This window comes from Malus domestica, chromosome 12 (genome assembly GCF_042453785.1).
Source record: "Malus domestica chromosome 12, GDT2T_hap1".
NCBI classification, from domain to species: Eukaryota; Viridiplantae; Streptophyta; class Magnoliopsida; order Rosales; family Rosaceae; genus Malus; species Malus domestica.
The window spans coordinates 27,083,422-27,098,319 of NC_091672.1; the positions used below are offsets into that span (position 1 = coordinate 27,083,422).

The 14,898-nt window shown below is 38.9% G+C and overlaps 2 protein-coding genes across 2 annotated transcripts; one reads left to right on the forward strand and one right to left on the reverse strand.

The window, feature by feature from the left end:
- Positions 1-179: 179 nt before the first annotated feature.
- Positions 180-1,484, reverse strand: LOC103451277 (peroxidase 5-like). The gene is made up of 2 exons (XM_008390701.3): positions 1,263-1,484; positions 180-1,088 (listed from the first exon to the last, which is right to left on the reverse strand). The coding sequence occupies exons 1-2, from the start codon at positions 1,479-1,481 to the stop codon at positions 324-326; spliced, it is 984 nt and encodes a 327-aa protein (XP_008388923.2). The 5' UTR covers positions 1,482-1,484; the 3' UTR covers positions 180-323.
- A 7,922-nt stretch (positions 1,485-9,406) lies between these two features.
- On the forward strand, positions 9,407-13,483 carry LOC103450824 (FACT complex subunit SPT16-like). The gene is made up of 2 exons (XM_008390217.3): positions 9,407-9,686; positions 10,068-13,483. The coding sequence occupies exon 2, from the start codon at positions 10,080-10,082 to the stop codon at positions 13,284-13,286; it is 3,207 nt and encodes a 1,068-aa protein (XP_008388439.2). The 5' UTR covers positions 9,407-9,686; positions 10,068-10,079; the 3' UTR covers positions 13,287-13,483.
- The last annotated feature ends 1,415 nt before the right edge of the window (positions 13,484-14,898 follow it).

Consider the following 14,898-nt stretch of genomic DNA (forward strand, 5'->3'; position numbering starts at 1 on the left):
AAAATAAGCCTTTTTTTTTTTTAAATCAAGTTACAAGATAAGTGAGACAGATGAAAAAATTGTAGTAAAAGTGACAAAAATGTTTGAGCAATCCCCTAAAAGCAGCATCTCATATTCAGTACTTGTAGCATCAACGATGATGCGATACATACTTATGCAGTGACATATTATTGTTTGAATTTAGATCTACATTTATCCTGTATCCATATAATTTCCGAAAATGTTTTGTGAACGAAGGAATCAAGCAGAAAAGATTTTACTAACAAACTTAATAATGAATTTAATTACAATTAAATTTGCAGCCAATAAAATTCCCAGATATTCTAATTGACAACCCTGCAATTCTTCCTGATTTCACCCTGTCTTCCTGTGAGGACATCAATAGATCCCATTTTCACCATGGCTGCTCCAAACTTATTAGCCCATGCAGCACCAAATCTGGCATTGTTCCTTACAAACCCAGCCGTCGACCGGCTAGTGAGAAGCGTTTGATCCGATGCAAGCATGCCCTGGTGGTTCTTCAAATCAGTGTAGTACTTATTGTCTAGCTTATTTGGTGTAAGAACATCAAGTGGCACCGTTTTTGGATCGTCAGACGATCTAGGGCACTTCTTCTTCAAGTTTCTAGCAAATATGGGATCCATTGATGGATCTGTAGGGTGAGTTGCATTGAAGGAATACAAGCGATCCAAGATGGTAGAACAGCGTGTCACACCAATAGAATGTGCCCCGGACAATGTGACCATTTCGTCCAAGCTAAGGCCTTTTCGAGCAAAATTCTCCTCGAGTTGCTTGGCGTCGAAGGAAGGTGGGGGCAGGTGGTCGTTAGGCTCATCTCGGAGGGAGATTCTCCCGTCACGCCGACCTGATGGCACTGCATAGTTTATTCCACCAACTTGGAGTGCGCCGTCACGAGCTGCAAATGCAAGGATGTCAGCACATGACACGGTATTTGGACATTTTGCTTCGAGTTCTGCCTTTGCCTCATCAATCACTTCAAACCCTCTTAGGCTTGGAAAGTTTGCTGGATGCTCTTTTTCGGATGGGTTTTCGGGAGTTGAATCAAGTAGGACAGAAGCATCACAACCCTGAAATAAGCAACATACGAATGTTATTTGTGCTTAAATATTAGTTTTAACATAATTAGAGAGCTGTTATCGGCACTCCAAAATAATCATTCCACACTTTTCTAATGTATAATTATTATTTCTAGTGCTAATAACAAATCTGTATGTAGATTAAAATTCAAAATGTAAGCATACCCTAACAAAACAATCATGGAAATGCATTCTGATGAGGCCAGCAGCGATGCCAGGATTCCTTGCCACAGCTTTCGTCACGGCTTTTCTCACGATTGCCTCTGCAGAAGGGCAACTTGATCCATACAACCCAACTGTCGGAGCTGCTGATGACACAAAAACCATCATCGACATGGCCAAAAAGAATATCAAACACAATCTTAACATTGGGGCAGCAGCCATTTCAACAGCTAAAGACTTGAGCAAGTATAGAGAAGATTAGAAATTAAGTTGATTTGAGATGGAAGAAATAGTTGAAGTTAATTGCATTTTATAGGTTAAGAGAAATGGTAAGTGTAGATTTGGTAAAACGTGTTTTAGCTAGCTGCTAAGCACGCTAATTTGAAGCTGTCTTAGTTTGAACATTTCCATTAGCAAACTTTCATGGTTTTAAGTTTTCACTAATTAATTATCTTTTTTTTGAAAGATATCAACTGGCAATGAAGAGGATGGTCTGGGAAACTTCCATACCACCACTTACAAAAAGTAGCCAAATGATTAGCTTGATAGCCGATCTGGTAGGGTGCTATTCACTCCATGTTTATTTTGGCTTTTGATCTAACCAAGCAAAGGAGATCTAATGAACAATTTAAATAAGAGTGTGCATAGAAACGAGAAAGAAGGTGTGCAAAATTTATTTAAGTCCTACTCTCTCAAGGTCCTCATTTGAGGCTCTGTGAGGATCAAATGCATATTAGTCATATGATTATGTTAGTTTAGGTTCAACTGCTTAAAATATTTGACAACTTAATAAAACAAAACAAGAAAATAAGTTCTCTAATGGTTCATGAATTTTAAGTTGGTTTTGCTTTGTTAAGTTGTCAAATATTTTAAGCCTTTAGATATAAACTAATACAATTTTGTGGTTAAAATACATTTGGTCCTCACAGGTGTATGGCTTATAGATTACACTCATATGATGCCTTTAGCAGATCCACATAGGGGTTAAGGTATGCAATTTTTCTCCACCCTTCTAATGACACATAAAAAACTGTATAATGTTTATTTGATATTCACGTCGAGGATGATTACAATACATGCAAGATCTTTGACAAAATATTATCAAGAAACTGTGACATTCGTGTTACATCCACGATGAAAGTTCTTGAATTTGCCTTTGTATGACAAAGATTTGCAAAAGGAAACAAGCTTTTGTTAGAGTTACATGCATAAAATAAGTTTAAGTTGATTTAGTATTGGCAACTGCTTCAAATAATTGAGATCTTATTGAAATGACAAAGCAACAAAATATATCTGTAGTCTGACATAGTCGTAGTATTGCAGGCCATCTATTTTAGTTCAGTGGTGGTAATGACCTAGCCCAAGTTTTTAAACAAAGGCAAAAAAACCTAATCAAAATGAAGTTGGCAAACTACCAAGCAAAGTACTGACAAAGAGATACATCCCTTGTTTTTGTTATTGTCTTCTCATGCTCTTGGTGTCGTTATTTTTAGTCTTTATATTGAGTAAATAATTTTTTTTAATGAAAGTAAGTGATCAGAGATGGCAATTTGTATCCAATTCGTTAATCTTACTCAACTCACTTGCTAATATTAGTATTTGGGTGAATGCATATTAAGTCGTGCTAGTAATAGTTGGACCTGTTAATGATCACTTACTTTTATGGTTCGATTCGGGTTAACAAATGCAAGAGATTACACGTTTTGGCTCTTTATTCTCTAATGTTGTACAAGGGTAATCCGAAAACGTTTATCCACAAGGCTAAGAACCTAAGACATATTGAAATGATAAAATTTATTTTTTGTTAATGAGTAACGGTTAATCTGCTAATATAAAGGATCGGGTTTAAATTATCTATTATCTTAACGAATTGAGTTTGAATGACTCATTAAAAATACAATTTGTGATCAACCCAATCCAAACTAGTGAATTCATGATTTCCCGCCATATTTTCAACAAAGCCAAACATCTTTCCCCACTTACCCAAACCACGCTACCACGGCGTATTGCAATCCCAAAAATACCCCTATGCAAAATCTTAATGACCACAGGAAGCACCCTACAAGTAAAGTCATATGTCTTAATCCCTCAGTTCTTTTTGGTCAGCCTCCGATTGTCCAAAATCAAAACCTTAAGGGTGCGTTTGTTGTACCGGACTGTCTCGGACTGGACTAGCTTCAGGGACTAAGCTAGACTGGCTTAGACTAGACTAAGCTGGACTAGCTTAGTGAAACGTTTGGTGCAGTGTCGGACTAAGAAGCAGGATAATGAAAACAGTATTGTCACTAGTTTGGTGTTTGCTCAGACTAGGACTACATTATTGTTTTGTTTTAATTGCTTTTTTTATTAAAGATATTATTAAAATTAATAATATTAGATGAGAGTGAGACTCAATAAAAATACAAAAACCAAATTCTCTTGCCAACAAAGGAAACATACATGATTCAAGAGTAGCATTGGCCGAACAAAATACATCCATATCCTAAGGTTGTACGATTAACAAGATCCATGGGAAAAGTTGAGAGAAAGTTTGTCGTTAGACGCAAAGAGGGATGATACCAAGATAGAAATCTCAGTTCAGGTATAATTAGGCTAGATGAATTAGCCATATGTATATTTTCATTATATATATAGAGTTGACTGAGAGTTTGAGATGAAACCAAACTCTTCAAATTAAAAAATAACAGATAACTAAGAACTAAATACATAAATTACAAAATTCATACTTCCAAGATCGTTGACTCATTCAAACTAAGTTGAAACATTCTGTTGCATGGATTGGATAAGATAAGAGAACCATTTGAATTTAGTTTCGGCAGGCTTATAGCTTATCAGGGAATGGAACATCGTGGATATAGGCTCAGTAGTTGGGTCCTTTTGGCTTTGCATTTGCTTACTCTTTTAGCTGCATTTCATATCACCTAGCCTGCGTTTTGGGTAGCAGTTGCACTCTATCTTGTCATAGGAGTGAGTGTAAATCTCTCTTACCACATGCAACTTTCCCACCAGAGTTTCAAGCTTCCCAAATGGCTAGTCCAACCTGATACCAAAAAGTAAGCATATGCAAAGATTAGTTCATAAGCCAAAAAAAAAAACTTGAAACTCTAGCATATGCAAAGATCATTGTCTTCCTCTAGTCTTAACAGTTGCAGCTAAGAACTATGATGCAACAGAAAAACCGACATGAATGGTCTCAACTATTGCATACTGACAAACAGAGCTTCAAGATAAAAGCCATAGCTCAAAAGACTAAATCTGAAACGAAATGCAGCTTTCCGCTTGCGTAGAGTTTCAATGCTTCAAATTGAAAAGCCAACTACGAAGCTTAAAACGAAAACTTACAGTGACAGAGCTCAAACAGCAGCAAGACTACAAAGTACATGCAGAATTACTGTATACTAACAGAATCAAGATACAGCAAAGAATATAATTTATATGATAGTAATTCGAGCAAAGCACAATCCTTCAAGGGTTCATTAAAAAGGTAGTGCTGGCAGGAAGACATGTAAATCAAATCACCTCCAGTGAACGCCTTCTTCAAGGACGATGCAACTTCTCATACACTAAACATGACTACACACCAAATTTCTAAAATACATTGTTGAGAAACAATACAACTTGTCTAAACAACCATTTCAGACAACCTGACTAAATGATACATTGTTGAGAAATCGACAACATGAAATCTACGAAGAGAAGTACAAAACTACGTCCAGTAAAATGTACATAAGGAGCACAGAATATGTCTCCCAAAGAGAAAAACAGACACTAGTCAAACAACTGTTTCCATCCCAACTCATACAAGGGAGCATTGATTTGCTACTCACAACCCCTAAACCCAAATACAACTCACAATTACATATTATACACAGAGAGTAAGAAAAAAAATACATATCGCCCACCCAACAACGAATATGTGAGAACCATTGCATTATGAGGAATAAAAGTGATATTTTCAATCTCATGATCACGAAAAAGGCAACGAAATAAAAAAAGAAAAAAAAATACACAAAAGAAAACAGAACAAAAACATCAACTCTATGGGACTCATGGCAACACCCCAAATATGGGAAAGGACCACAGAAAGCATTCAAAACTGCCACTTTTGCATACCATAAACTAATATGACCTTTCCTTTTGCCAAAAAACCCTACCAAAGATCACACTGATTTTCCAAAAAGGTATAAGCGACTGCAAACATTTCCTTTCCGCATACATAGTATTCATACCCCCAATCCTTTCTTTCCAATATAAACTGTGTATAAGAAATGGTTACTCACAAAACGTTGATGAAAGCTTCAGAAAACGATTACTCACAAAATTTTCCAAAGAGAAACTTCCAATATGTTAAATATTCACTAGAAAACAAGTGGCACCCTCAAGGGCTGAAGAAATGGTTTTCCTTCTAGGTCTAGAGTTGAAGAAACGGTTAAATATTCGAATACAAAGCTCGAAAAAGATCAAGTATGATCACAATAGGTAGAGAGGCCTCTTCTTAAATCTTAGCTCATAGCATAATTGTTCAACACATCAATCCAACTAGATACCCCGTCACTACCAATACAACACCAGTCATCCTGGACATGATACATCCCTAATCCACTACTAAGATCTCCATATAAGGGTGAATTTCTCACACATTACACTCGAAGAACCACAAAAATTGAAAACATCCATAAGCTGCGAATGGATTCCCGAATGTCAAATTCTTCATAAGTATATCCAAAAAACAAGCTGTAGTCAGTGACCCAGTGCCGTTCTACTAAATTCGATAATTATGAATGTTGGATTATAGTTAATCACCAAAAACCCTAAAAAAAACTCAAAACTCCCATTGAAATGCATAAACAAAACCGAAAGGAATGAACAAAAAGCAATTGAATTTGGAAAATTAAAAAATTACCCATTGAAATGCAAGGCAAATGAAGCTCACCTGATCAGACCACTTACAGCAATACTGGTCCGTCGTCGATTGTTTATATGTTGGACGACTACGAGGTGGTACGACAAGGAAGGAGAAGGGAGAGGGCGAAGGTGCGAAGGGACGAGGAGCAAGCTGCAGTTGCTGCGGTTGATGTGCGAATGTGCGAATGTGCGAAGGAGAAGGGAGATGACGGGATTAAAGGGCGGCTTAGCAGTCCTCTCTGAATGGGGGGTTCTCGCTAAAGCCTGTTAGCGAGGGACTCAGTCAAGGCGAGTCCCTGCTAATCCCACTAAACTTAGTCCGGGTAGGGAACAAACACAAGACTGGACTAAAACTTAGTCCAGTCTAGTCTAGTGAGGGCTAGTGATGCCAAACAAACACACCCATCGATTACCGAAGGCCATTTCTGAAGGTTCAAGAAAGGTATGTTTTCGTGGAAAGGGATTCTCTCCAGATTCCTGCCTCTTAATCCATTAAATTAGTGGGTTCATACCATTGAAATTTGATCAAACGGTTGAAGTTATTATAACTTTTAAAGTGAACCCCTATTTATAGTTGTTTGATCAAATTTTAATAATACATATATACTGATTAATTGAATTAGGAGAAAGACATTCGGAGGGGATCCTTTTTCCGTTTTCGTTTAGTGTTTCCCTGTTCATAATTTACAACTTTTCTTTATTGACCAAAAAGTACGAAAGACTACAACTTTTTTCTTGAATCATTAAATTTTTTTTTAGTGTTCTTAGTTGTAACAAACGGCTAGGATTAGAATTTGTGCCAGCTGTCATAGCAGATGTGTAACTTAAGTGGTATGTATGCTTTGCACATCACCAAGTCGTGAGGGTTTTGAGTTGCAATGGTTATATGTTGAAATATTTCACATCGATCGTATTTGTGAGAAAAAAAAATTTTAATATCTTATCTCATTCAATTAATACTAAGATATTTTGTGATAAAACCTCATACTTGACGGATTGTGCATGTGATAATTACCAAGTTTGAGACAATGACGATATTGTTGGAAATGAGCATTTGACCCGTTTCTCTGATAATTCTACACTATATCTCTCACACATTTCTTGTGCTGATGTAATCGAATCTAATGGAATAGGAGCAACGTCTCATTACTTCTTTCCTTCGTCTTCTTGCTCGCATTTGAATTAAGCTCTTGCAGATTTCGTTTGCTTCCAATTCGTACAATCAAAATACAAAACTAAAATAAACACTATAACACAATTAGGATTTGAGGGGTTTTGATTGAAAAATTAATTTGAATTTAGTTGGCTGTTTGTCTTAGGTTAGAGGATGCATGGACTCTATGCTGGAACTGCTTTCACCGGCTGAACATCGAATGGATATAGGCCTTGGGAAAAAACACCGATATGATTCGTGGGGTTCGTCTGATGTTCTTGCAGTAACAACACCGAATTCATCAGAAGATCTGGAGTACCTTAAATCTTCAGCATTGAATATTTGGCTGGCTGGTTATGAGTTCCCGGAGACCATCATGGTTGTCATGAAGAAGCAGATTCATTTCTCGTGCAGCCAGGCGTCTTTCCTAAAAGTTTTAAAGAAACCTGCCAAGAAGGCTGTGGCCCTGTGGGTGTAGATGTTGGGATGGACGTGAAGGGAAGGAGTGATGATTCCAGTGCTCCGATGGAGGCAGTTTTTTCGTGCCATCAAAGGCTGATGGCCATGCACTGCTGTTGTTGGGCATATCGCAAGGGATGTGGTTGTGGGAAATCTCTTGGAATCGTTGAGTTCCTCATTGTACTAGAGAAGCATGTATAAAAACTGAAAAATTAACGATCACCAGACAATGTTTCTTCGACAATATATCGAAAAGATGAGCATACATAAAAGAGAAAATATAAGGAAAAACTTGTGCCTTTCTCTTTACCATTTTGTGATGCAAATGACGACCTATCTCCACAAAATTCAAGCTCAAAGTTACAGACTTTGTTTCCAAACAACGAAGTGGGTCTCTCTATCATCTGATAATTTTTGAAGGGGGTTGCAAAATGATGGAGCTTTCAGCTGTCATAGATGAGAAGAGGAGGGGAACTCTCTTCAGAGAAGAAGTTGGATCCTATAAGGTGATACATCGCTTTCGAGAGCGAGTTTTAACTTGCCATCTTAAATGTCGGTGGTAAAAAGAATTTCTTCACACACAAGAAATAGGTTTGTAACGTTCACATGAATAAAATACGAACTGATTGGTTGAAATGTAAGAGATTGGGGAAATAAATCAAATAACCCTGTTTGGTGATTGATTTTTTTGGATCATGTAGTTTGAGAAATTTTCTACATTCATTTTCGTAGTGTCAATTTTGACAATTTCACTCCTTTAGTTTGTTTTTTGCTCCAGTTGCGTCATCATGTATGTGGCACTTGCGTAACTTTTTTAGATTTGAAGTGTTTTAAGATGAAGGAATCGAGTTCCTCTCCGGATTTCAAAGTTTGGGGCCAGATCTAGACCGTTCAAGGGAGAGAGAAAGAAATATGGACCCTTAACTTGTGTAAGATGAGCCAGTGAGATGGGTTAATAGTGTTTGTAAGATTTAAAATGAGTGGTTAAATATCCGATTCTGCCGACTCCAGACACAGAGATGCAAAGAGAACATCAATTCAAGAGGAAGTGTCTCCTCTTTACCCAGTTGGAGAAAATAATAGATTTTGGATGTGTGAAATTTGGTTCATTAACGAGACATATAAGTGTCAAATTTGGTTCATTAACGATATGAGATATGAATTGAATTAATTTGTTATGAATAAAAGAACGATATGGTAATTTTTTTGTGATCAAATCACCACAACCGGTTATTATTTACTCCAATTACGAATAAAATTGCATGTCAAAACAAAATTAAAATGTCAAAAATCACAGAATCAGATGCTTCACCACTCATCCAACAACATTATCCCACCAAATCATATGATTTTCCCGCCTTATTTTCAACAAAGCCCAGACTCATTCCCGCCACGACTAACACAAAACGACGCCGCACAGCCCTTTTTTCCCTCTCAACCAAACGACGCCGTGGGATGCAAAATCCCTCACACTTACAAAACAAAACTCAATCCCCGAAAATACCCTCGTAAAAAATCATAATGACCACAGAAACCACCCAAAAGGAGAAGTAATACGTAATAATCCTCAGTCCTTTTTCGTCTCAAAGAAAAATCAGTTCCTTTAAACCAACCTCTCAACTCCAGAGCTCTCTCTGATTCGAAGAAAACCATCTCTGCGATTTTTCAATTTTCCATTTCTCTCTCGTTCTCCCTTCGAATTCTCTCTCTTTCTCTCTCATCCCTCGCTTCGAAACCCTAGGTTCTCTCTCTCCCTCTCTCGCTCTCTCTCTCTCTCTCTATAAATTTGCGTTTTGGTTGATGTATCGGGCACTTGTCGCCGCCAGGCCCTAGAGCCCCAAACCGAAACCCTATTCGACATTGCGGAGCCGCAGAAGTTCGCAGAAGCCCGTCCCTGAAGGTTCGGAAAGGTACGGTTTCGGTTTCTGTATCGCTGTTCGTCGATTAAATTAGTAGTTTTTGAAGATTTTTGTATGTTTGGGGGAGGGAATAGGAACCCTAATTTGGTTATCGAGCTGGGGATTTTTTATTGGAAAGTGAGGGGGGTTGGAGATGATGATTTTCTGGGTTTTACCAGTTATAATTTAGCTTCCTATGAGTGGAAATGGCGTCCCGAAACCCTAATAAAACGAACTTCTGAGAAACCCTAATTGACCATTTTGATTTTTAGGGTTTTTATTGTACAAAAAAAGAAATTATTTTTTAATATTGGGAAAGTGTAAATTTTGTTCTTGATTTAAAAAGTATATTTAATTGGCCGAAAGTGATTAGTTGATGTTTGTCATATGTAGAAACGGTTTGTAATGGCTGATCGTCGAAATGGAAATAGCCAGCCTGCTAATGGGAAGACTGCCGCTGGAGCAGGAAGTGCCTATAATATTGATTTGAAAGTATTCACTGAGAGGTTGAAGTTACTTTATTCTCATTGGAATGAACATCGATCTGATTTGTGGGGTTCTTCTGATGTTGTTGCAATAGCGACACCAAAAGCATCAGAAGATCTGCGGTACCTTAAATCTTCAGCATTGAATATTTGGCTGGTGGGTTATGAGTTTCCGGAGACCATTATGGTTTTCATGAAGAAGCAGATTCATTTCCTGTGCAGTACGAAGAAGGTGTCTTTGCTGGAAGTTGTAAAAAAGTCTGCCAAGGAAGCTGTGGGTGTTGATGTCGTGATGCATGAGAAGACAAGGAGTGATGATGGAAGTGGTCTGATGGAGGCAATTTTAGGTGCCATTCGTGCTCAGTCGAAGGCTGATGGCCATGACACAGCAGTTGTTGGACATATTGCAAGGGAGGCCCCTGAGGGAAACCTCTTGGAATCATGGTCCAAGAAGCTTGAGGATGCAAATTTTCAGTTGGGTGATGTAACAAATGGGTTGTCTGACCTGTTTGCTGTTAAGGACAATGAAGAGATTTTGAATATCAAGAGAGCTGCTGTCTTGTCTGCTAGCGTCATGACCGAAGTAGTTGTTAAAAAACTTGAGACTGTTATTGATGAGGAGAAGGAAGTCACCCATTCTTCTTTGATGGATGAGGCAGAGAAGGCTATAATGGAACCCTCTAAAGCTAAAGTGAAGCTCCGGGCTGATAATGTTGATATATGTTACCCCCCGATATTTCAGAGTGGAGGACAGTTTGATCTCAGACCCAGTGCTGCTAGCAATGATGAGTTGCTTTATTATGATTCTGCTAGTGCGATCATATGTGCAGTTGGGTCTCGCTACAAGAGTTACTGCTCAAATATTGCCAGGTCCTTTTTGATTGATGCTACTTCCAGTCAGAGCAAGGCATATGAAGTTCTCTTCAAGGCCCATAATGCAGCCATTAGTGAGTTGAAGCCTGGGAAAAAGGTCAGTGATGCTTATCAAGCTGCCCTTGCTGTGGTGGAGAAGGAGGCTCCTGAATTTGTATCAAATTTGACAAAATCGGCTGGGACTGGTATCGGCCTTGAGTTCCGTGAATCTGGGTTGAATATAAATGCAAAGAATGAGCGGTTGGTAAAAGCAGGCATGGTCTTTAATGTGTCGCTTGGGTTTCAGAACTTACAGAGTGGTCGCAGTAATCCCAAAAACCAGAACTATGCTTTGTTGCTTGCTGACACTGTGGTTATTGGCAATGACAAGCCAGAGGTGGTGACAAGTAGAAGCTCTAAGAATCTTCAGGATGTGGCGTACTCCTTTAATGATGGAGATGAAGAGGAAGCTGAAGAGCCAAAAAAACCAAAGGGTGAGGCTAATGCAAGGGAGGCCTTATTGTCTAAGACAACACTGAGGTCAGACAATCATGAGATTTCGAAGGAGGAACTCCGCAGGCAACATCAGGCAGAACTTGCCCGTCAGAAAAATGAAGAAACTGCCCGCAGACTTGCTGGTGGTGGATCTGGGTCGGGTGACAATCGTTCTGCAGCAAAGGGTTTAACGGATTTAGTTGCCTACAAGAATGTAAATGATGTCGTTCCTCCAAAAGGTCTGAATCAACTGATGATTCAGATTGACCAGAGGAACGAAGCTGTTCTGTTGCCTATTTATGGCAGTATGATCCCTTTTCATGTTGCCACCATAAGGACAGTTTCCAGTCAACAGGACACCAATCGGAACTGTTATATCAGAATCATGTTTAATGTCCCTGGGACTCCTTTCAGTCCTCATGATGCCAACTCACTGAAGAACCTTGGGTCTATATATTTAAAAGAAGTTTCATTTCGCTCCAAGGATCCAAGGCACATAAGTGAAGTGGTACAGGCGATTAAAGGGCTGCGAAGGCAAGTTGTATCCAGGGAGTCCTTGATAGCTGAGAAGGCGACACTGGTTACTCAAGAGAAACTCCAAATAGCAGGTAACAGATTTAAGCCGATAAGATTGTCTGACCTTTGGATTAGACCTGTTTTTGGTGGCCGTGGAAGAAAGATTCCTGGTACTCTTGAAGCTCATGCAAATGGGTTTCGTTATTCTACCACCAGGCAAGAGGAGCGCCTGGATGTCATGTTTGCAAATATTAAGCATGCCTTTTTCCAGCCAGCAGAGAATGAAATGATCACTCTCCTGCACTTTCATCTGCACAATGACATCATGGTGGGCAACAAGAAAACGAAAAACGTGCAATTCTATGTTGAGGTGATGGACACAGTTCAGACATTGGGAGGTAGCAGGAGGTCTGCCTATGATCCAGATGAGATTGAAGAAGAGCAGCGGGAGAGGGATAGGAAAAACAAAGTCAATATGAATTTTCAGAGCTTTGTGAATCGGGTTAATGAGCTTTGGGGGCAGTCACAGTTTAGGGACCTGGAGTTTGATCAACCTCTGAGAGAGCTTGGTTTCCACGGTGTACCTCATAAATCCTCGGCATTTATTGTCCCTACTTCAGCCTGCTTGGTTGAACTGATAGAAACTCCTTTCCTTGTTGTCAGTCTAAGTGAGATTGAGATTGTGAATCTGGAAAGAGTTGGCCTTGGGCAGAAGAATTTTGACATGACAATTGTATTCAAGGACTTCAAAAGGGACGTTCTCCGGATTGATTCAATCCCTTCAACAGCGCTTGATGGTATCAAGGAATGGCTCGACACAACTGACCTCAAGTATTATGAGAGCAGGCTGAATCTGAACTGGAAACAGATACTGAAGACAATCACCGATGACCCGCAGAGCTTCATTGAAGATGGAGGTTGGGAATTTTTGAATTTGGAAGCGTCTGATTCAGAGTCTGAACAGTCGGAGGAGTCAGACCAGGGTTATGAACCATCGGATGTAGAATCTGCTGAATCGGAAGAATCAGATGATGAGGATTCTGATAGTGAGTCGGTTGTGGAGTCTGAGGATGATGGAGAAGCAGAGTCAGATGAGGATGGGTTATCGTGGGATGAGCTGGAGAGGGAAGCAAGCAATGCAGATAGGGAGAAGGGGAACGAATATGACAGTGAGGAGGACAGGAAGAGAAGGAAGACGAAAGCTTTTGGGAAGTCTCGAGCCCCACCTCCTAATAGCATATCGAAGCGGACTAAGATGAGATAGATCGTGCGATTGTTTCATGTCAGTCACACGTTATGTTTTAAGTGGTTGTCTGACGATAGTAGCTTGGAACTTATAATTTTACTTCGGTTTTAAGTAGTTTCGTTATCGTTTTGAACTAGACTTATGTTGCAGATGCAGAGTTGTAAATTGGTAGTATTATCAGTATCCTTGCTGGAAGTGAGAGCTTTATCATCGTTTATGTGGTTTTAACTTGTTTAGTTTCTGCTTGCCCCATTTTCTTCTCGTTTAATTTCCACAGTAGGAAGACTAGTGAATTTTGCTTTCTGTTTTGCACCTCTTTTCGTACTTTGTTACCCAAAAAAGTGATTGAACTTTTCGCAACAACGTATCGTTCTTGCACACATGCTGATGCGAGTTAGGCTAGTTGGTTAAAGGCAGTACGCTGGTTTGTATTTCCCAAGTTCGAGTCCCCCTCCTTGGAGATTAGAATATTGTTTTGCGTACATTCAAGGGATGCTCATTTTTGTGTAGTTCCGACGTCCACCATTCCTTATCCATGTGCATTCAAATGTATGCAGTTTCTGAGGTTCTGCAGCAAGCAGAGGAGAATCGAACGATGTTATTTGTTGGAACGAAGGGGCGATGATCGATTATTACATGAACTGTGGAGATGCAGAAGCAGCTTAAGAGTCGCTTAGAAGCAGCTTAAGAGTCGCTTAGTAAGCACTCAGTAAAATGCTGGTTCTTGAAATGCAACGGTTAACGATTCATACCAAAATCCAACCATCAGTTCATACCCAAATCCAAATTCATCCTTCCATTCGTTCAAGTACAAGTTCAAATACATATTCATTCCTTACCATGATACAACTAAACCAAGCTTTGCATGCATCCGTCAAGGGATGTTTATTTTGTTGTTGTGCCGTCGTCCGATGCTTTCTTTCCCTTTACCTTCCGCTTCCTCTTTCCAGCGCCACTTTTAGCTGCGACAGAACCAGGATAGCTAGATTCGACATGGTGCTCATATTACATAAGCGAGTTTGCAAGTTCAGCTTCTGCGTTGATCATTTATGTATCCTCAATGTCAAGGCTTGCTTGGTATTGTGCCATCTACATTGCCCTGCTATGCCTTCTTCTATCCCCATTAATGAGATATTGAGAATTTTTAAGAAACAAAAACACTTTGAAAGTTGAAAGATCGGTGAATATAGAGGATGATTGAAGGTTGAAAGATTGTGTGATCAACTGATATTCAACCTGTGTTTATATAGAGGATGATTGATGAAAGTTGAAAGATTGGTGAAAGTTGAAAGTTTGGTGAAAGTTGAACGATTGTGAAAGTTGAAAGTTTGGTGAGTTTCATGTGTCAATTTAGTGATTTTTCAATATTTATCTGAATTTAAATATTTTTAGATTAAAATGTTCATAAAATTAATTTACGATAGTCTATATAATTTAAAAAAAAAGTTAATTTAAGAAAAAAAAATTAGCCTAAGTTCATTATTTAATAATTTCAAGCTAAAATTTTATGCCAGAAGAGTTTGAGCAAAAAAACTGTTTCCAAGTTAAAACCTAAATTTTATGGGTTAAAAATTTTAGGTTTTAGGCCAAGAGTTGGAGATGGTCTAAGGATGGTGACTTTCACACTCCA